This window comes from Dipodomys ordii, unplaced genomic scaffold (assembly GCF_000151885.1).
Source record: "Dipodomys ordii isolate 6190 unplaced genomic scaffold, Dord_2.0 Scaffold9, whole genome shotgun sequence".
Classification (NCBI taxonomy): Eukaryota; Metazoa; Chordata; class Mammalia; order Rodentia; family Heteromyidae; genus Dipodomys; species Dipodomys ordii.
In genome coordinates, this window is record NW_012267225.1 from 23066863 (window position 1) to 23083694 (window position 16832).

Sequence of the window (16832 nt, forward strand, 5' to 3'; positions counted from 1 at the left end):
ACCGTGAGTTCCTGCTGGAACTTAAGGATAAAGAGCTAAGACACTAAAGGAAAAAGCTCCAGATCTATAAGGCTGGGTCTTGGATGTTGGTGCTCTGAGGCCTGAGCAATAGGCCTCTGCCTTGTACAGCCTTGTACAACTGTGAAAGGTTGTAATCTGTTACAGTTACTGTCAAAAGCCTTTGGTTTTGGAAGACCCATTGGTGAGTCTCTGGAACTCAAAGCAGTCAACATTAAGAGAGCTGACATTTTGTGTTTCCATGATTCCAATCCTGACAGAGCAAAAGGAACCTTAGCTAGCTTTTTGCCACATTAAAATCTAGAGACACCATATAATAATACAGAAAAATGTCTAATGCAAAATTAACTTGCAGCCGGGTACCAGTACGTCATGCCTACAATCCTAGCTACTTAGAAACTTAGATTGGAAGATTGCAGTTCAAAGTCAGATGGGCAGGTAAGTCCATTAGATTGTTATCTTCAAATAACCACCAAAAATCTGGAAGTATAACTGTGACTCAAGTGGTAGAGTGCTAGCCATGCACACAAAAGCTCAGGGACAACATCCAGGCCCTGAGTTCAAGCCTCAGGACCAGCATATACACATATGCATGCACACTCACACATACAAACACACACACAAACACATACACACAATTTTATACCTAACTAAATAAACTTTTGTGCAAAATTGTATAGTTACACAGGGAAATTGCCTCAAGAAGATGGAAAAGATTTTCCAAAAGCTCAGATTGTAATTATTAAGGCTGAAAGATGAATGTGTGTATTACATATAAAGATAGCAAGGAAATTCCATTCAAAGGGTATGGTAGTGAGATACAAAATGATGTGTCATATTTACATATCAAAGACTGACTTGGCAATAGCTTAAGTACATGGGGCAGGTGACATTGGACCAATAAAATCAATACATGAGGAAATGCTTTATATTCCATAAAAGGTTATCTCACACACCCCTACTCCTCCCCTAGATGGTGGGGTTTAGTAAAGAGAAACTGCATGATGAACTTTGTGCTTTTGGAAAAAGTAATGCTGGAGGCAGAACAGAAGTACAAAGAGCTAGTGGGAAACTAGTATGACAAATGCCTTTACAAAAATGCTGAAATAAGGATACAGTTGAGCCCTTGTAACAAGGAGATGTACAAGACACTATGTTGAAAACAAACTTTACAAGCTGGGGTGGGAGAGGAGTTGGGGAGGTGGGGAAGGAAAGGATGGTAGGGGAAAAACAAAGGAGTAGGTAACAATGCTCAAAGGAAATGTATTCATTACCTTACTTATGTAACTATACAGTATTTTTACAATTAAAAACATATAAAAAAAGAAATTGTTAACAGGTAAAAAGAGTATGTTGGGAGTGAGATCCTAAGTAAATCTCAGGTAAGGGAGAGCCAGTAGTGTCAGAAGCTTCAGGATTGTTCCTAGAGGATATAAATGGTTAAAAAGAAAAGAAAAGAGACTAGGTGCCAATGGCTCACATCTGTAATCCTAGCTATTCGGGAGGCTGAGATTTGAGGACTGAGGTTCAAAGCCAGTCCAGGCAGGAAAGCCCATGAGACTCTTATCTCTAATTAACTACCAAAATTAATAGAGGGGAGGGGAGGGAGAGGGAAAGAGAAAGAAAGAAACCTAGAAGTGGAGCTGTGGCTCAAAGTGGTGGAGCACTAGCCTTGAGCAAAACAGCTCCATGACAGCAACCAGGCCCTGAGTTCCAATCCCATGACAGCTCCCACCCTCAAAAAAATGTACTTATGAGTGTAGTATATCTGAATTTTGAACTTAGTAACTAGGTTTTAATAGCTGAATGACGTGAAATATTATTTTATTTCTTTGGTCTTTAATAACTTCTATTAAATCAATGACTATACCTAACCCAAGTAAGAATTGTAGTAGAGTTGCTATGTATGCTATGAAATTACATATAAGATCTAAGAAAATTGCTACCTGTAAAAAGTATATGTTTTATGAATAATTAAAAACCTCTCAACCAGGTGCTGGTGGCTCATGCCTGTAATCCTAGTTACTTAGGAGGCTGAGATCTGAGGATCAAAGTTCAAAGCCAGCCCCTGGCAGAAATGTCTCTGTGAGACTCTTATATCAAGTTAAACACTCAAAAACTGCAAGTGGAGCTGTGGCTCAAAGTGGTAGAGTGCTAGCCTTCAGCAAAAGAGCTCACGGACAGTGCTTAGGCCCTGAGTTCAAGCCCTACAACAGGCAAAAATAAAAAAAATCATCTTTTAAAGGATGGAACAAAGCCACTGTTCATTGCAATTACCTCTGTTCTTGACCCTGTGATGTCCATACAATGTGAATTCACTCTCTCTCTGTTGCTCCTACTCTTATTCTCACTCTCCCAATCCCACCAATTGTGCTACTGAGGTTTGAATTCAGAGCTTTGCTCTTATTTTACCACCTGAACACCATGAAGGGGCTTTGATTATTTGTGAGGTAGGGTGTCAATTTTTGTTCAGGCTAGACTGGACTGTGATCCTACTCTTTATACTTTCTACCAGTCTGAGTTGATATGTGCATGCCAACATACCCAGCTATCAGTCGAGGAACTGTGATCCACCCAATCTCTGCCTCCTTAGTAACTAGGATTTTTACTAGATATGAGCATTGGTTCTGACTTCTTTTTATTTCTTGACTTTTTGTAAATGGAAAAGGGCTTTGGTAATAGTAAAATTTTGGTTTCCTACTGTCTTCATTTACCTATTCACTTTTCGAAGCACTAAATGTATATTTTCTTTCTTCAGAACCTGTCTCAAGCCTACATCTCTAGTCCAAATCTGTCTCCACCCCACCATCCAATATCCATCTTCAGTCTCTTCTCCTAAACTTCTACTCTATACCATAAGTTTATATTCAAAACAAGAACTGCTGGGTGCTGGTGGTTCATGTCTGTAATCTTAGCTACTCAGTAGTCTGAGATCTCAGGATCATGGTGCAAAGCCAGCTCAGATGCTTTATCTCCAATTATCCACCAGCCAGAAGTAAAGCTCAAGTCACCACTAGCCTTGAGTACAAAATCTCAAGGACAGTGCCCAATCCCAGTACCAACACACACACTACAATAATTTCAATATAACAAACGTAAGGTTTCAGATCTATACTGCCATTTACTGCAGGCTGGATTCAGTTTCCATTTTGTTTCTTTGGGTATAAAAGGGCAATAACAATACTTACCTAGCATAGGAATAGATGAGATTATACATGAAATACACTGTAGAGGAGAAAAATTCCTCCTTTATTCTCTCAGAGTCTGGAGCTAGCTATATAAAACAAACTAAACTAAAAGTTTAATAGGTTGCATGCTTTCCCTCATTTGTTTAATTAGAATGTACCTATAAATCTACAAGTAAACCCAATGGAAAATAAAAGACAAAAAAATGACACTTGACATGAAAAATTAAACAGAACTCCAAACAGTCAGACAGTGTGACCAAAGGAGGATATTCTTAGGAGAGGATCACAAGGGTTCAATAGCTGGGTGCATATGATCATATAAAATGATGTTTATTGAACTGAACTCCAAGAAATGGAAACAAGAGGCTTTTTTTTATAGTTTTGTGGAGGGGTTTCCTTCTGTTTTTCCTCTTTTATCTCTGTTTTTGATTTCTCTACCTTTTATGTCATGTGCAAGTTTATCTAATTAGGAGAGGGTAAAGGGAATGCAAAGAAATGGTGGGGCAAAAGGTGAGCAAATGCAACAGCGATACTCATTAAGCACTATTTAGAAATGAACTATATAACTTGGAGGGGAGGGGGTTGGGAGGAAAAAAACTGGGAGAAAATGAGGGAAGAAGTGACACTGTTCAAATAGAAATGTACTGTAACTCCTCTGAACTTCACCTTTACAATAAAAGAAAAAACTTTAAAAAAATAAAAGTTTAAGCAGGTGGAAATCATGAAAACTTTATTTTGTACAGTGCTAGAGATTGAATCCAGAGCCTTGTGTGTGCTATGCAAGTGCTCATCCTCAGCCTTTGAGGTTATTATTGTTACATTTTGGGGTTTTTTATTGTTACATTTTGGGGTTTTTTTGAGACAGTTTTCCTAACATATTTACTTACACCCACCTAGACCTTTGGCCTCAAATTCTTCTTACTTCCACTAAGCCTTCAGAGTGCTGATATTACAAGCATTTAATCTGGATAGGCTACCATGTCCAGCTGCATTTTCTTTTTTCTTTTTTGCCATTCCTGGGGCTTGAACTCAGGGCCTGGGCACTGTCCCTGAGTTTCTTTTGCTCAAGGCTACCACTTGAGCCACAGTGCCAGTTCTGTTTATGTAGTACTGAGGAATCAACCCCAGGGCTTCATGCATGCTAGGTATTGCAGGGTCTAAAGAGTCTACCACTTAAAGCTCAAAGATTAAAAATAAGCTTTATTATAGAGGAGCTCAACTGATGGTCCAGGGATGCAGCATAGACTCAGGGGCTGTGACTGCGATCCCTCCTGCCAGAAGGCAGGGTTTTTAAGGCCAAAAAAAAAAAAAAAACCCACAATCAAGTGTTGTCTTGCAAGGCAAACAAGTTTCTAGAAATTAATGCAGCATGGCTGGGAAGATGGCTCAGTGGTAGAGTGCTTGCCTTGCATGCATGAGGCCCTCCTGGGTTTGATTCCCCCCCAGCACCACATACTCAGAAAAAGCTGGAAGTGGTGCTGTGGCTCAAGTGGTAGGGCACTCACCTTGAGCTGAAGAGCTGAGGGACAGTGCCCAGGCCCAGAGTTCAGGCCCCATGACTGACAAAAAAACAAAAACAAAACAAAAATAAATGCAGCAGTTTTTTTTAAGATTTACAATACAGAAAAACAGGATCCAGGTGCACTTGTACAAAAACAGGATCCACAGACACAGACAGAATATGGGTATTTCTGAGATAAACAGGACATGGACCTTACCTCAATCAGACTGCGGTTTAACAGAATATTTTTTTCCTTACACAATAACCAGCAACCTCACAGAAGGAAGGAGGAAGTAAAGTGAGCTCTAGGTCAAGATGATGCTACTTTGGTCAAGCGAGGCCTTTACATGGGCAAACACTCTACCACTAAGCCACATTCCCAGGCTCAGCTGCAATTATTTAATACAATTTTACCTGTATATGGGGTTGTCCTTATAAAATCATAAATGTCTATGGTTGGGTTTACCTACTAAGTAAACCAAGAGGGGAAAGAAGCTAGACTACTGAATGTTACCAGTAAGTTTAAGATGGCTACACAACCTCAATCCTTGGGTTCACAAGAGAAGAATTTAGGCAGGACGCAGACATTAGTAAAAATGTTAGAAAACTTTATTAGAAAAGAAATATGGCAGAGAAAGGCAGTACATGCCATGGTCTCATAGGAAAGATGGCAGTTCAACTTATCTCCACTATCCTGGGGAATCTTCATTCATCTTCCTGGTTATGGAGCTTGGCCGTAGGTTAAATAGTTGACTGTTGGATGCCTTTCTGCTTGGTGGATCTCCTTTCTGTTTCCTGTAAAGTTGTGAGGCCAAAGTTTTACTGTCCAGTCTTTAGTTCCTCATTCTTCTGTAGTCCCTGCCCTGATGACTTAGTCAGGCAAGGTGTTGGTTTATCAGCTTATCCTGCCATCTGCAAGCTGTGTAGGGCGCAATTCCCTGCAGACTATTTAAAAAACAAAAAACAAAACTAACCCAGAATCACTGTGAGCTCACACCAATCAATAAACCTAAGGAGTATGTTTCAGGGTGTCAGGCTCGAAGCTACAGCACACAACAGAAAGCGCACAGCAGGCACCCACAGCCCCCTTCACACCCACATTCTTCACGTAACACTTCCAGCAAAGCTCTACTATAAATCTGTGTATTTCCTGCTGACATCTTTCTCTTCCCCACTAGATGGAGAATTGGATGATGACCCTGACTGTTTTTGCTTCTGCATTTCTGGGGCCTAAGAGTGCCTGGGAATAAGAAGTTAGATCCACTGTAGTTGAATGAAGCAGGTGTAAAAGAGTGCAGCTCTGATTGCAAACAGTTTTAAGCTGTCTGCTCTAACTACCCATGCGCACCTTGGGGTCACAGTACCTGTAAGTCTATGAGTGAACTTGACCAAGATAGGGTTGCTACGTTCATGGGGTAACACAACCAAGGCATGTTCTCATTCCACCGTCGGGTGAAGTGAATCTGTGACTCGACGCTGCCCTCCAGGACGGCCCGCGGCACCTTCAAGCGTGTGGCAGTGATCAGCATGGGGATCTTTAAGTGACATTCTTAAAACCGTACGGCCCAGACAGCGGCGGCGCAACACAGGAGCGCGCACGCCTCGGTCGCGGCTCCGCCCCCTCTCGGGGGCTTCCCGGCACGGCTCCGCCTCCTCCCGCAGTTGCTAAGCAACCAGATCCGGAAGTCGCCGTAACGCGTCCGCAGGGGCGCCGCGAGCGGGTGGAAGATGGCGGAGGGTGGCGGCGCGGGGCCGGAGGAGCAGGAGGGGCGGTCTTCCAGGCCACGGCCCCCGAGCGCACGGGATTTACAGGTGAGGCGGGCTGCTGACGTCGGGGGCTGGCGGCGGAGTGGCGGTGGGAGTCCCGCGAGGGCGGGTGGCTGCGTGCGGCCGAGCCGTGCCCCGACCACGGCCGGGGCCGACGCCGCTGCGGCGCGGGGGTCGCCCGCCGCCCAGCCGGGAGGCGCGCCACCCCGGCGGGCCGCGGAGAGGTGTGCGGACGCCGGCGCGCAGGTGCCCCATTCCCAAAGCGAGGAGGAACAGTGGCCGGGATGGCATCCCGCGGGGTCGGACGTCCGCCGGCTTGTTGAGGACTCCGCGGAGTTGCGGTCGCTGGCCCGCGGGGTCCCATCCGCGATCACTAACGAAGCGACGCCGTGCTCCGGCTCCTCCTCCGGGATCCCGGCGCGGAGTGGATGACTTCGGCCTAAAACATGGTTCCTTTTACCCCGTAGCTTTTCTTTGTTAAAGGAGTGAGCCTTTATGGTTGCAAGAAGGGGTGGGTGAGACCGTGCACGGAACAGAGAAATAAAAGTTGGTAATGTTGAAAACCACCTCAGTTAACTAGATACCAGTGCACCTAACACTCTGGGCAGATGCTAACACCATTCTGCTCTTTTTTTCCCTACCTCCTTACTGGAGGTTTACACGAGTAAGGAGCCAAAATAGAAAATAAACGAGACTCCTCCGCAAACTTGGACAGAATAGTTTAATAACTATATATTGGTTCTGCATTTTTGAACCAATATGTTAACTCCTTACCTCGTAACTTACTGCTAAGATCTGTGAATGAAGATATTAAACAGGTCATCAGATCCATAGCTGGGTACCTGTTGAAGGGTATGAAATGAAATTTTTAGGGGACAGTGATGGGCTGGGCCCAGCAAACTGAATCAATAGAGTTTAATTGGATTAACCAAAGTGGAGCTTTGCTTGGTTGCTGATAACCCTCTAGGCAACTAGTTAAGCTACAGTCAACTAACCTGTTCATCCAGCCATGCTGTAGCCAGTTAAGTTGTCTGTGCCTTCCTTTTAGTCAGATCACATTGGTTCTGGGGACTGCACCATTTGCAAATTCTTTTTATTTGGCTTTGGTTTACAATTAAATGTTATTATATTTAATCGGTCTAAGGAATTTGCCTTTTCAAGATTGTTCAACCTTTTGGAACCCTTCATACTTTTTTTTTGAAGGAATGGGAGGTGAATACTGAACTTAACATTTTAAAGATGAATTATCATTCAATGCCCCAACAAGTAGTTCATAAGATGAAGAATTTGAGGAATGTAGAGATGACTTCCAGTGCCCAGGTCTGTTTCAGAGGTAGAAGTAGTAAGGAGAACTGAAGAAAAGGAAGTTATCCACTTCTATGTTTTCTAATGTGGACCTAAGAGGCAGCATGAGGTGCTGTAGTTTTTTTGTTTGTTTGTTTTTGTTTTTCTAAAAAAGGATTATTTGGTTCTGAAAATTTAGGAGAAGACTCTTGGCCTTTATGGTCAGCAATGTCTTCACTTGTAAATTACAGGTGATGAGAATTAATACTGTCTCTTAATGGCCTATATACAACTCCTTTATTATCCTGGCTCAGTCCTTGCCTGACAAGTGTGCTGTTACTTATCATTAGTTAGTACTCTTTAATGCCAGTATTGTTAAGACTATGTAACCATCCACTCTCCAAATCCGTTTCCTAATTTTTATCTGAAAAGTGAGGCTTGTTTAATCATGACTTGTTTGTTTACACACTAATCTAGTGAATCAATATATAATTAATGGTTCAAGATATTCTTACAGACATACATGCATAACATTTTTTATCTTTCTATTCTATGGCAGGCACATAACAAATTTATTAATAATAATTTGATACACCAATAATAGTATTTAAGAATTGATCGTCGGGGCTGGGAAGGTGGCTCAGTGGTAGAGTGCTTGCCTTGCATGCCTGAGGCCCTGGGTTCAATTCCTCAGCACCCACATAAGCAAAAAGAAAAAAGCTGGAAGTGGTGCTGTGGCTCAAGTGGTAGAGCTCTAGCCTTGAGCTGAAGAGCTGAGGGACAGCATTCAGGCCCAGAGTTCAGGCCCCACGACCAGACCCAAAAAAAAAAAAAGAATTGATCATCTGCCCTCTAAGATTTAATTGGAATGTGAAGGACTTGCAAGAAGCAACCAAAGTGATGAAATTTTAAGAAATAAAGTATATATCAAAGGTTTTAAAGACTTGGATAATGTTATTCCCAACTGGTTTCTTAGGTATCAATTACTTCTGAACTATTTTATTGTAAAAAATTACCTAGTTAATACAGTTTTCAGTAGATACTTCTTCCTTTTTTGGGGGGGGGGAGGTGGTCCGGTCGTGGGGCCTGAACTCTGTGCCTGGGACTTGAGCCATAGCACCACTTACGGCTTCTTTTTTTCCTGCTTATGTGGTGCTGAGGAATCGAACCCAGGGCCTCATTCATGCAAGGCAAGCGCTCTACCACTGAGCCACCTTCTCAGCCCCTCTTCAGGACTTTTATCTTGAAGAGATGTTGGACTTTATCAGACATTTTCTTTGTATTGAGATGATAATTTTTGTCCTTTAGTCAGTTTTTGTGTTGTACTCATTGATTGTGTATGTTGACCCATCCTTGCATCCTTGGGAATAATGTATGATCTTTTGGATTTGGTTTACAAGTTTTTAATTGAGAACATTTGTGTCAATAGTTAGAAAGAAAACCGCACTGGGCACTGGTGGCTCATGCCTATAATCATAACCACTCAGAAGGCGGAGATCTAAGGATTTCTGTTCAAAGCCAGCCAAAGCAGGAAAGTCCATGAGACTCTTATGATTTAATCAGAAAAGGCTAGAAGTAGTGCTGTGGCTTAGGTGGTAGAGCACTAGCCTTAAGCACAAATTGGCTCAGGGACAATGCCCAGTCCCAGAGTTCAAGCCCCAGGACTGCCTCCCCCCCCCCAAAAAAAAAAAGAAAATCACTCTATAATTTTTTTTTCTGTTGTGTCCTTATCTAGTTTGGATATTGGAGTAATTATAAAAGTAACTTTGCTGGTTCAGGGTCTGAAATAAATCATTCTCTCTTTGTTTTTAAAGTTTCTTTTGAGGAATCTGTTTTTTCTACTAGATTTGCTTTTATAGTTGACATGGTACGATTTTCTTTTACAGCTTTTGGTGGTGTTTCCTTCTTCTATGTAGTTTTGTACAACCTGAGGTTTTAACTGTAATATATACTTGAGCTGTCCTTTTCTGGACTTAATTGGAATCCTATTTTTTAATCAAGATTTTCTTGAATATATTTTCTATGTTTTAGTTTACTTTTCTTTCTGTATTCATGATTTGTAAGTTTGATTTTCGATAGTATTCCAGAGGTCTCGTATGTTTCATTTGTACTTTAAAAAATTTTAGTGTTGCAATACATTACTGAAACCTAGTGCTCTACCACTTGAGCCACAATTCCACTTTCAGCATTTTTCTGGTTATCTAGAAAACAAGATCTCATAGACCTTCCTGCTTGGGCTAGCTTTGAACCATGATCTTAGCCTCCTAAGTATGAGCTAGTACTCCTGGGTATAATACATTTCCAAACCCTGGTAATAAGTCTTCAGTTTTATCCAGTCTACTGGGAATGCTTTCAGCTGAGTTTTGTTTTTTGTTCTTACTTATTGAGCTTTTCCATAATTTCAGGTTTTGTATTTTTTTTTCAGAATTTCCATATCTTTAGTGAATGTGTTCCCCTTGTCTTTATATATTTTATTAAGCTCTTTGATTTATCTTAGAGTTTGCCCAGGTATTTATTACTGTCCTCTTTAATTTCATTTTTCTTTCTTACAAATTTCTTTTTGGAAGAATTGGATTGTTCAGGGGATTGTCCAAGCAAGTGTCCAAACCCTGGTGTGACTCTGAATGGATTAGGGAGGAGTAGGGAGACAAGCAGAGCACTGCATTCTCACTGACAGGAATCTAGGCACTCTTTGTGCTTCCAGGCCCTTCCCAGCAATTTCCTTCCTTTTGGTATGAAGGTGGCTATGGACATCAGATGATTCAGAGGGTTTGGGGTCAGGGTCTCAGTTACACTTGAAAGCATATACTGGGATGCAGTTCCTGAAGGAGGGCTTCAATGTTTTTGAGTACCATACAATTATCTCCTTTTGTGGGAGGAGTCTGTGGTGATGACATGATTCAGAAAGCCAAAGCTCAGGGCTCTCAGACTTACCTGGCAGCTAACACTTGCTAAGATTCATGGAAGTATAGGCCTCTGTGTTTTCATACACTGCCCAATAGTTTTCCCTCCTTGTGTAAGGGAAGTAATATCATATGATTCAAAGATTCTAGAGTCATGAGTCTCAGCTCCCCCGGTAGCCAACATACAAATCCAGGAGGCAGGATCTGGAGGTCCAATAGTACACCATCCACAGGTTTGTTGTGTTTTTGCTGTAACTCCAGCAATTGGACTTGCTCTATGCCTTTTGAGGGTGGCCTTTTGAGCACCATACCCTTTGCTGCACAATTTCCTTGTGGCTTAAATGTCTCAGCAGGTCCACATCACACTGTTCCTCTCTCCATGATCATCTCTTAAGACCATTTCTCCCTCCCTCAATACTGTGTCAGCTGTCTTTAGATTCCCTAAACCATGATTGTTCCTTGTTTTTATTTTTGTTTTTATCCTAAAGTTCTTTTTTTAGATTTAATTTTATTGTATGTACAAAGGGGTTACAGTTATATAACTAAGTAATACTACATTTCTTGTCGAACATTGTTACCCCCTCCCTGTTTTTTCTCACTTTCCCTCCCCCCCACCACTCCCTTCCCAAATTGTAAAGTTCATTTCCCAAATTGTAAAGTTTATTTCCAACATAGTGTTTTATAAGTATTACTGTTGCATTGGTTTTCTTGTTTTTAAGCCCATCAGAAGTAGCTCAGTCTTGTTACTGAGATCAAGCTACATAGCAAAGCTGTTGTTAGATAGTTGTTAAGATGAGGACAGGAGAATGATAGATGTATTTGAGCAAAGCTAGCTTTTTCACACTAAAGCAGTCCCTATCTTATCAAACCCCAGCAGGTTTGCAGACAGTGTGGGATTACCCTCCAGCTGGAATTGCCCACTGTCTGGCTTAAATATATGATTTCACGTTCAGCTCCCTGACCCCAGTTCCTGATCCTGGTGAGCCAGGGACAGGGTTTGGGGCTTTTACTACTTCTCTGTACTTTTCTCTTGCATCTTTTGTTTCTCTCTGCTTTCCACCTATCCTGCCATCATGATTCTTTATGTTCTGTCTCTTTTGCTCTTCAGAATACAGTCTCTCCTTTGTTACTTCACTCTTCCTGTTCAGTGTCAAACTCAGGACACTTCTAATCCACCATCTCATCTTTTCTCCGATAGACATTTTTTTTTCCAGTCCTGGGGTTTGAACTCAGGGCCGAGGCACTGTCCCTGAGCTTCTTTTGTTCAAGGCTACCACTTGAGCCACAGTGCCACTTCTGGCTTTTTCTGTTTATGTAGTACTGAGGAATCAATCCCAGGGCTTCATGCATGCTAGGCAAACACTCTACCACTAGGCCATATTCCCAGCCCCTCTAATAGACTTTTAAGCAATTTCTTTGAAATTGTCATTACATTTTGAAATATCTAAGTGAAATTTTTTATAAATTGGAAGAGTTATATAAGACCAAACTTGAAAATGATTTGCTGATAGGGTTTTAAACTATTGAGTAGTTAACTGAAAATAATTAGAGTAGTTAACTGAAAATAATTAAACAACTATATTTAAATTTTGCTCTAATAATCTAGTTAGTTCTATTCAGTGTAATATGCAATGAGTTTATTTTGAAAAGGAATCATCTTTTGAAGCAACAACTTTCATTTTTTCCATGAACAATCCTTACAACTCAATTTCAATTTAAATTCTATTTGTAGGTTGTATAGTAGAATCTATTTCTAGTGTTAATATGTTTTATAACAAGCATGTTATTATATAGTTGGCCTTGGCAGAATTATATGAAGATGAAGTGAAAAGCAAATCTTCCAAGTCTGATAGACCTAAAGCTACAGTCTTTAAGAGCCCAAGGACACCACCTCAACGGTAAGTCTTGTTTTAAAAATATTATGACTATTTAAAACTCACAAGTCCAAATTAACTTAAAAGAGTTTGGAGATTTTAATAATAATAATAATTTCTTAAAATACATAGTATTCTTAAAGTTTTTATAGTTCAAAGGCTAAAAGAAACTAAGAAAATTACTTGAAATTTCTGGTCTATTAGGTAGCATAAGAAATCATATCATCAAGCTAGGTGCTGGTGGCTCATACCTGTAATCCTAGCTACTCAGGAGGCTGAGATCTGAGGATCATGATTTGAAGCCAGGTGGGGCAGGAAAGTCTGTGAGACTTCTTTCTCCAATTACAGAAAAAGCCATAAGTGGCACTGTGGCTCAAGTAGTAAAGCGTTAGCCTTGAGCAAAAGAAGTTTAGAGATAGTGTCCAGGCCCCGAGTCCAAGCCCCAGAACTGGCCAAAAAGAAAAAACAGAAATCATATCTGTAGTGGTATTGTTTGGCTCAGTGGTTCTTAAGTATTTTTTGAGTAATAAGACACATTGAGGATCTGATGAAAATTTTAAGCCCCTTCCTTCCAAAGCAGCAGGCATGTGCTGTTTTGACACGTTTTTAAGGGTTCCGATGTTTCTTAAAGCCATCCATGCAGCCTTTGTGGGTTTTTGTCCTCCATTTAAGAATCTTTAACTGCTAGGCCTGGAGGCACGAGAGGTCCTGGGTTTAACCCATTATTACCAAAAAGGAATATCTTAATAGAACTTCTGAAGTCTGTCTGATTCTGTTGTATTATGCCTTATATAATAAGCAACCTCCTGGATAGTGCTTGCTGTTAAAATTCCTGAAGTATAAAAATGTCAACCATGAAACTTGAAGGAGATGAGAGTCAAGTATATAAAGTATCTCTCCGCACATGAACATAAAAGCAAAATAATGTTTATGTTTTCGCTACTAATTTTTCAAATTTTGAAACCCATGCATAGTCAAAAGGTTAGTATAATGAATAAATACGGACGGAGTACAATTCACCTTAGTTACTAGTTGTTACTATGCCTTAACCTTGCAAACATGCATGATGTTTCTTTACTCAGCAAATTGTAATCATCATGACACTAATCTGTAAATGTTCACTGTGTATCCCCTAAGAATAAACGTACATGGCTTAATATCTCTGATAACACAAAATTATCAGTGATTCTGTGATATCATTTATTGTATAATCTGTAATTAGGTAGCTCTTACAGCCTTTTCTTGGAATTTTAGGATCCAACCAAGTACCATATCTGCCTTCCATCTGATTATGTCTGTTTTGAATTTTTGAATCCAGAGCATTCTCTTTACCTTTTTTGTTGCTTGTTGTTAGCTCACCTACGTAATATAGAGTCTTATTACACTTTAAAAAGGGTCTAAATCACATGTCTTATAAAATGCCCCACATTTTAGATCATTGTTTCCTCCTCATTAGATTCTTGTTAAAAACATTTTTGTCAAGCATACTAGATGAGTGATACTCTCTGCTTTTTATTATATCACATCAGGAACCCTATAATTCCAAGTTTTACCACTATTGATGATATGCTCACTTGGTTAAGGTGCTGACCAACACATCACTCCATTGTAAGGTACAGTTTTTCCTTTGTAATCAGCAGGTTGGTATCTTGGCACGATTTGAATATCATGTCCTTGCGTATAATTTATATATATATATATATGTATATGTATGTTTATATGTATGTACATATAGTATTTTTAACTTCTTAATTTATAGGTTTTCCTATTTTTAAAGTACAGTATGTATTTGTGTACTGTAGTTGTACTCATTTGGTATTGTCCTCAGTTTGACAATATAATGAATGACTTTAGCTCTTGGTATAGCAACTCAAAGTATATGAATTTTTAAGTATATTAATAATTTGCTTTCTATGTATATAATTCTTAGAATATTGTAGTGAATGGTTTTACTTATGCTATCTGAAATAATGTTATTAATAGCTTTAATTTCATAATCATTTTTTTTTAGTTGGTGCTGAGAATTGAACCTAGGGCCTCATACATGCTAAGCACATATTCTACTATATCTACTATGTTGAGCTATATCCCCAGCAATAATGCAGTTTTTAAAGACTTTGTACCCTGGTTTGATCTTGAGTATTATTTATATACCCAAAAAGATGAGCTTCCTTAAGGGATATTTATGTAGAATTAAACTCTTTTTAATTACACAGGACATGATGCCTAGGAAAGTATTGTTAGCTTCTCGGTGTGATTATTATCTAACATTTAATCATAGGCACACACATAGTTCCCTTGCTTTCCCATTCAGTATCTGCATTTGCTCAGTGTCATTCTATCTACTGATTTGTGTGGTACATAAAAACAGTGCTTAATTTTATTTCCACCTCCTCAGGCACCATTAAAATCAACATGGTTATATGAGCTTTGGGTGTTTTTTTTTTATTTGAAAAAGATTCCACTGTGTAGCCTAGACTGGCTTCAGATTCATTATTTGCCACACCTCCCAAGTGCTGGGATTATAGTTGTGTGCCACTATGGTTTGTACTCCTTGCCATTTCAAGCCAATATATTTTTTGTCTAAATTCTAAATATAATGTGATCTTCATTTTAAATTAGAGGAGATACATAATCTACCAAAAAAAGAACACTCCAATACACCTTATGCACATGTCTTCTACAAGTCATTATATAATAATTTTGTTTTGAGGATTAACTGAGATAATAGAGTATGTAGATGCCTAGCACAATGTTGAGACTTAAAAGATTATTAGAATCTAGGTGAGCATAGAAGATGAGAAATATAATTCTAGGCATAAAGAAGCATTTAGTTGATAAGCAATATATCCAGATTAAACCAGCAGAACCGTAGCAGGTTAGTAGCAGAAAAACTTAGATTAAAAAAAGGTTGACTAGGTGGAGGTGCAACCAGCATGGACTTCATGGGTATGTAACCTGTGTTCTATGAAATGTTTTGGATCCTTAATACATCTTGAGAAAAGGGACTTACATTGTCAGTTTTCAACTAGTCCAAATTATATAGCCAGTCCTGGATATAGCCATGTCATAGACAATCTTCAAAGTCAAGCAAATGGGTTACATTTGTATAGAGGATGCAGTAGAGCCAATATTTTTAAAATGTAAATTTAGTGATAAACTATAGTGAAGCTGGGTGCCTGTGGTTCTTGCCTATAATCCTAGCTACTCAGGAGGCTAATATTGGAGGATCACAGTTTGAAGCCAGCCCATGCAGAAAAATCCTTGTAAGACTCCTTTCTCCAATAAACTACTCAAAAAGGCCAGACGTGTCACTGTAGTTCAAGTGGTAGAACACTAGCTTTGAGCACAAAGTGGCTCAGGGACCATGCCTAGGCCCTGAGTGCAACCCCAGGACTAGCCAAAAAAAACTATAGTGATAAAATTTTGACCTTATTCTCTCTCCCCCTCCTTCTCTCTTCCTCTCTCCCTCCCTCCCCCTCCTTCGCCCCCCCCCAAGTAGGCTTTCCCAGTCACAAAATTTTAGCCTGTCAATGGATTTTTCTTTCCTATAAATTGGAGGTGATATCAATGTTCTGAGGATTAAATGACCACATTTACCCTGGTAAATAAATGTTAGCTGTTGTGTCCTTAAAAGGAGGACTGGCAATGGTAAGACAAAGGATAGGAGGCTAAGAAAGAAGAAAACAGTTGAAGTAATCAAAAGAATGAGGTAGTACAATTTTAAGTTCAGGTGTTGTCAATGGAATGATAACGCCTATCCCTATTTTCTTTTTTTTTTAATTTTATTTTATTTGTGAACATACTGTACAGAGGGGTTACAATTACATGGGCAAGATAATGCATACATTTCTTACCAAGCATTGCAGCCTCCTCCTTTGTTTACCCTTCACCTCCCTTCCCAGCTTCTCCCCTCCCCCCCATCCCTGTTTTCATTCAATCTATACAGTGTTAACTATAATTAACACATGACGAAAAGGAGAAGTAAAACAAAAGTATACAAATTGGAAAGAAATCTTTGCAATCAATGTTTGATTTGCAAATATGTTTATGCAAGCATAGAGTGGTCGTTTACTAGTCAGAAAATACTGCTGCTTCTCATTCACACCCAAATAATAGTCAGAACATTCACAAAGGATTACAAAAAAGTGCAGGACTTACACTACCAGATATAAAGGTTTACACCAAAACTGCAGTAGTGAAGAGGGTGAAGACTGGCAGTAAGGGGAAAATCCAAGGAACGGAATCATAGGTGCTCACAGGTGGCCACTTGATTTCTGATATGTGACACTGCAGA

The 16832-nt window shown here is 39.9% G+C and overlaps 1 protein-coding gene and 1 long non-coding RNA gene across 2 annotated transcripts in view; one reads left to right on the forward strand and one right to left on the reverse strand.

The window, feature by feature from the left end:
• Nucleotides 1–5296: 5296 nt before the first annotated feature.
• LOC105980466 lies at nucleotides 5297–6230 on the reverse strand. The gene is made up of 2 exons (XR_001174745.1): nucleotides 6072–6230; nucleotides 5297–5652 (listed from the first exon to the last, which is right to left on the reverse strand). It is a non-coding gene; the product is annotated as an uncharacterized LOC105980466 (long non-coding RNA).
• A 190-nt stretch (nucleotides 6231–6420) lies between these two features.
• Ubxn2b (UBX domain protein 2B) overlaps nucleotides 6421–16832 on the forward strand; it is a 29136-nt gene continuing 18724 nt past the window's right edge. The window contains exons 1-2 of the mRNA XM_013009212.1: nucleotides 6421–6519; nucleotides 12456–12559. Coding sequence (XP_012864666.1) covers nucleotides 6436–6519; nucleotides 12456–12559 — 188 coding nt within the window. The 5' untranslated portion in view covers nucleotides 6421–6435. The remainder of the gene's footprint in view (nucleotides 6520–12455; nucleotides 12560–16832) is intronic.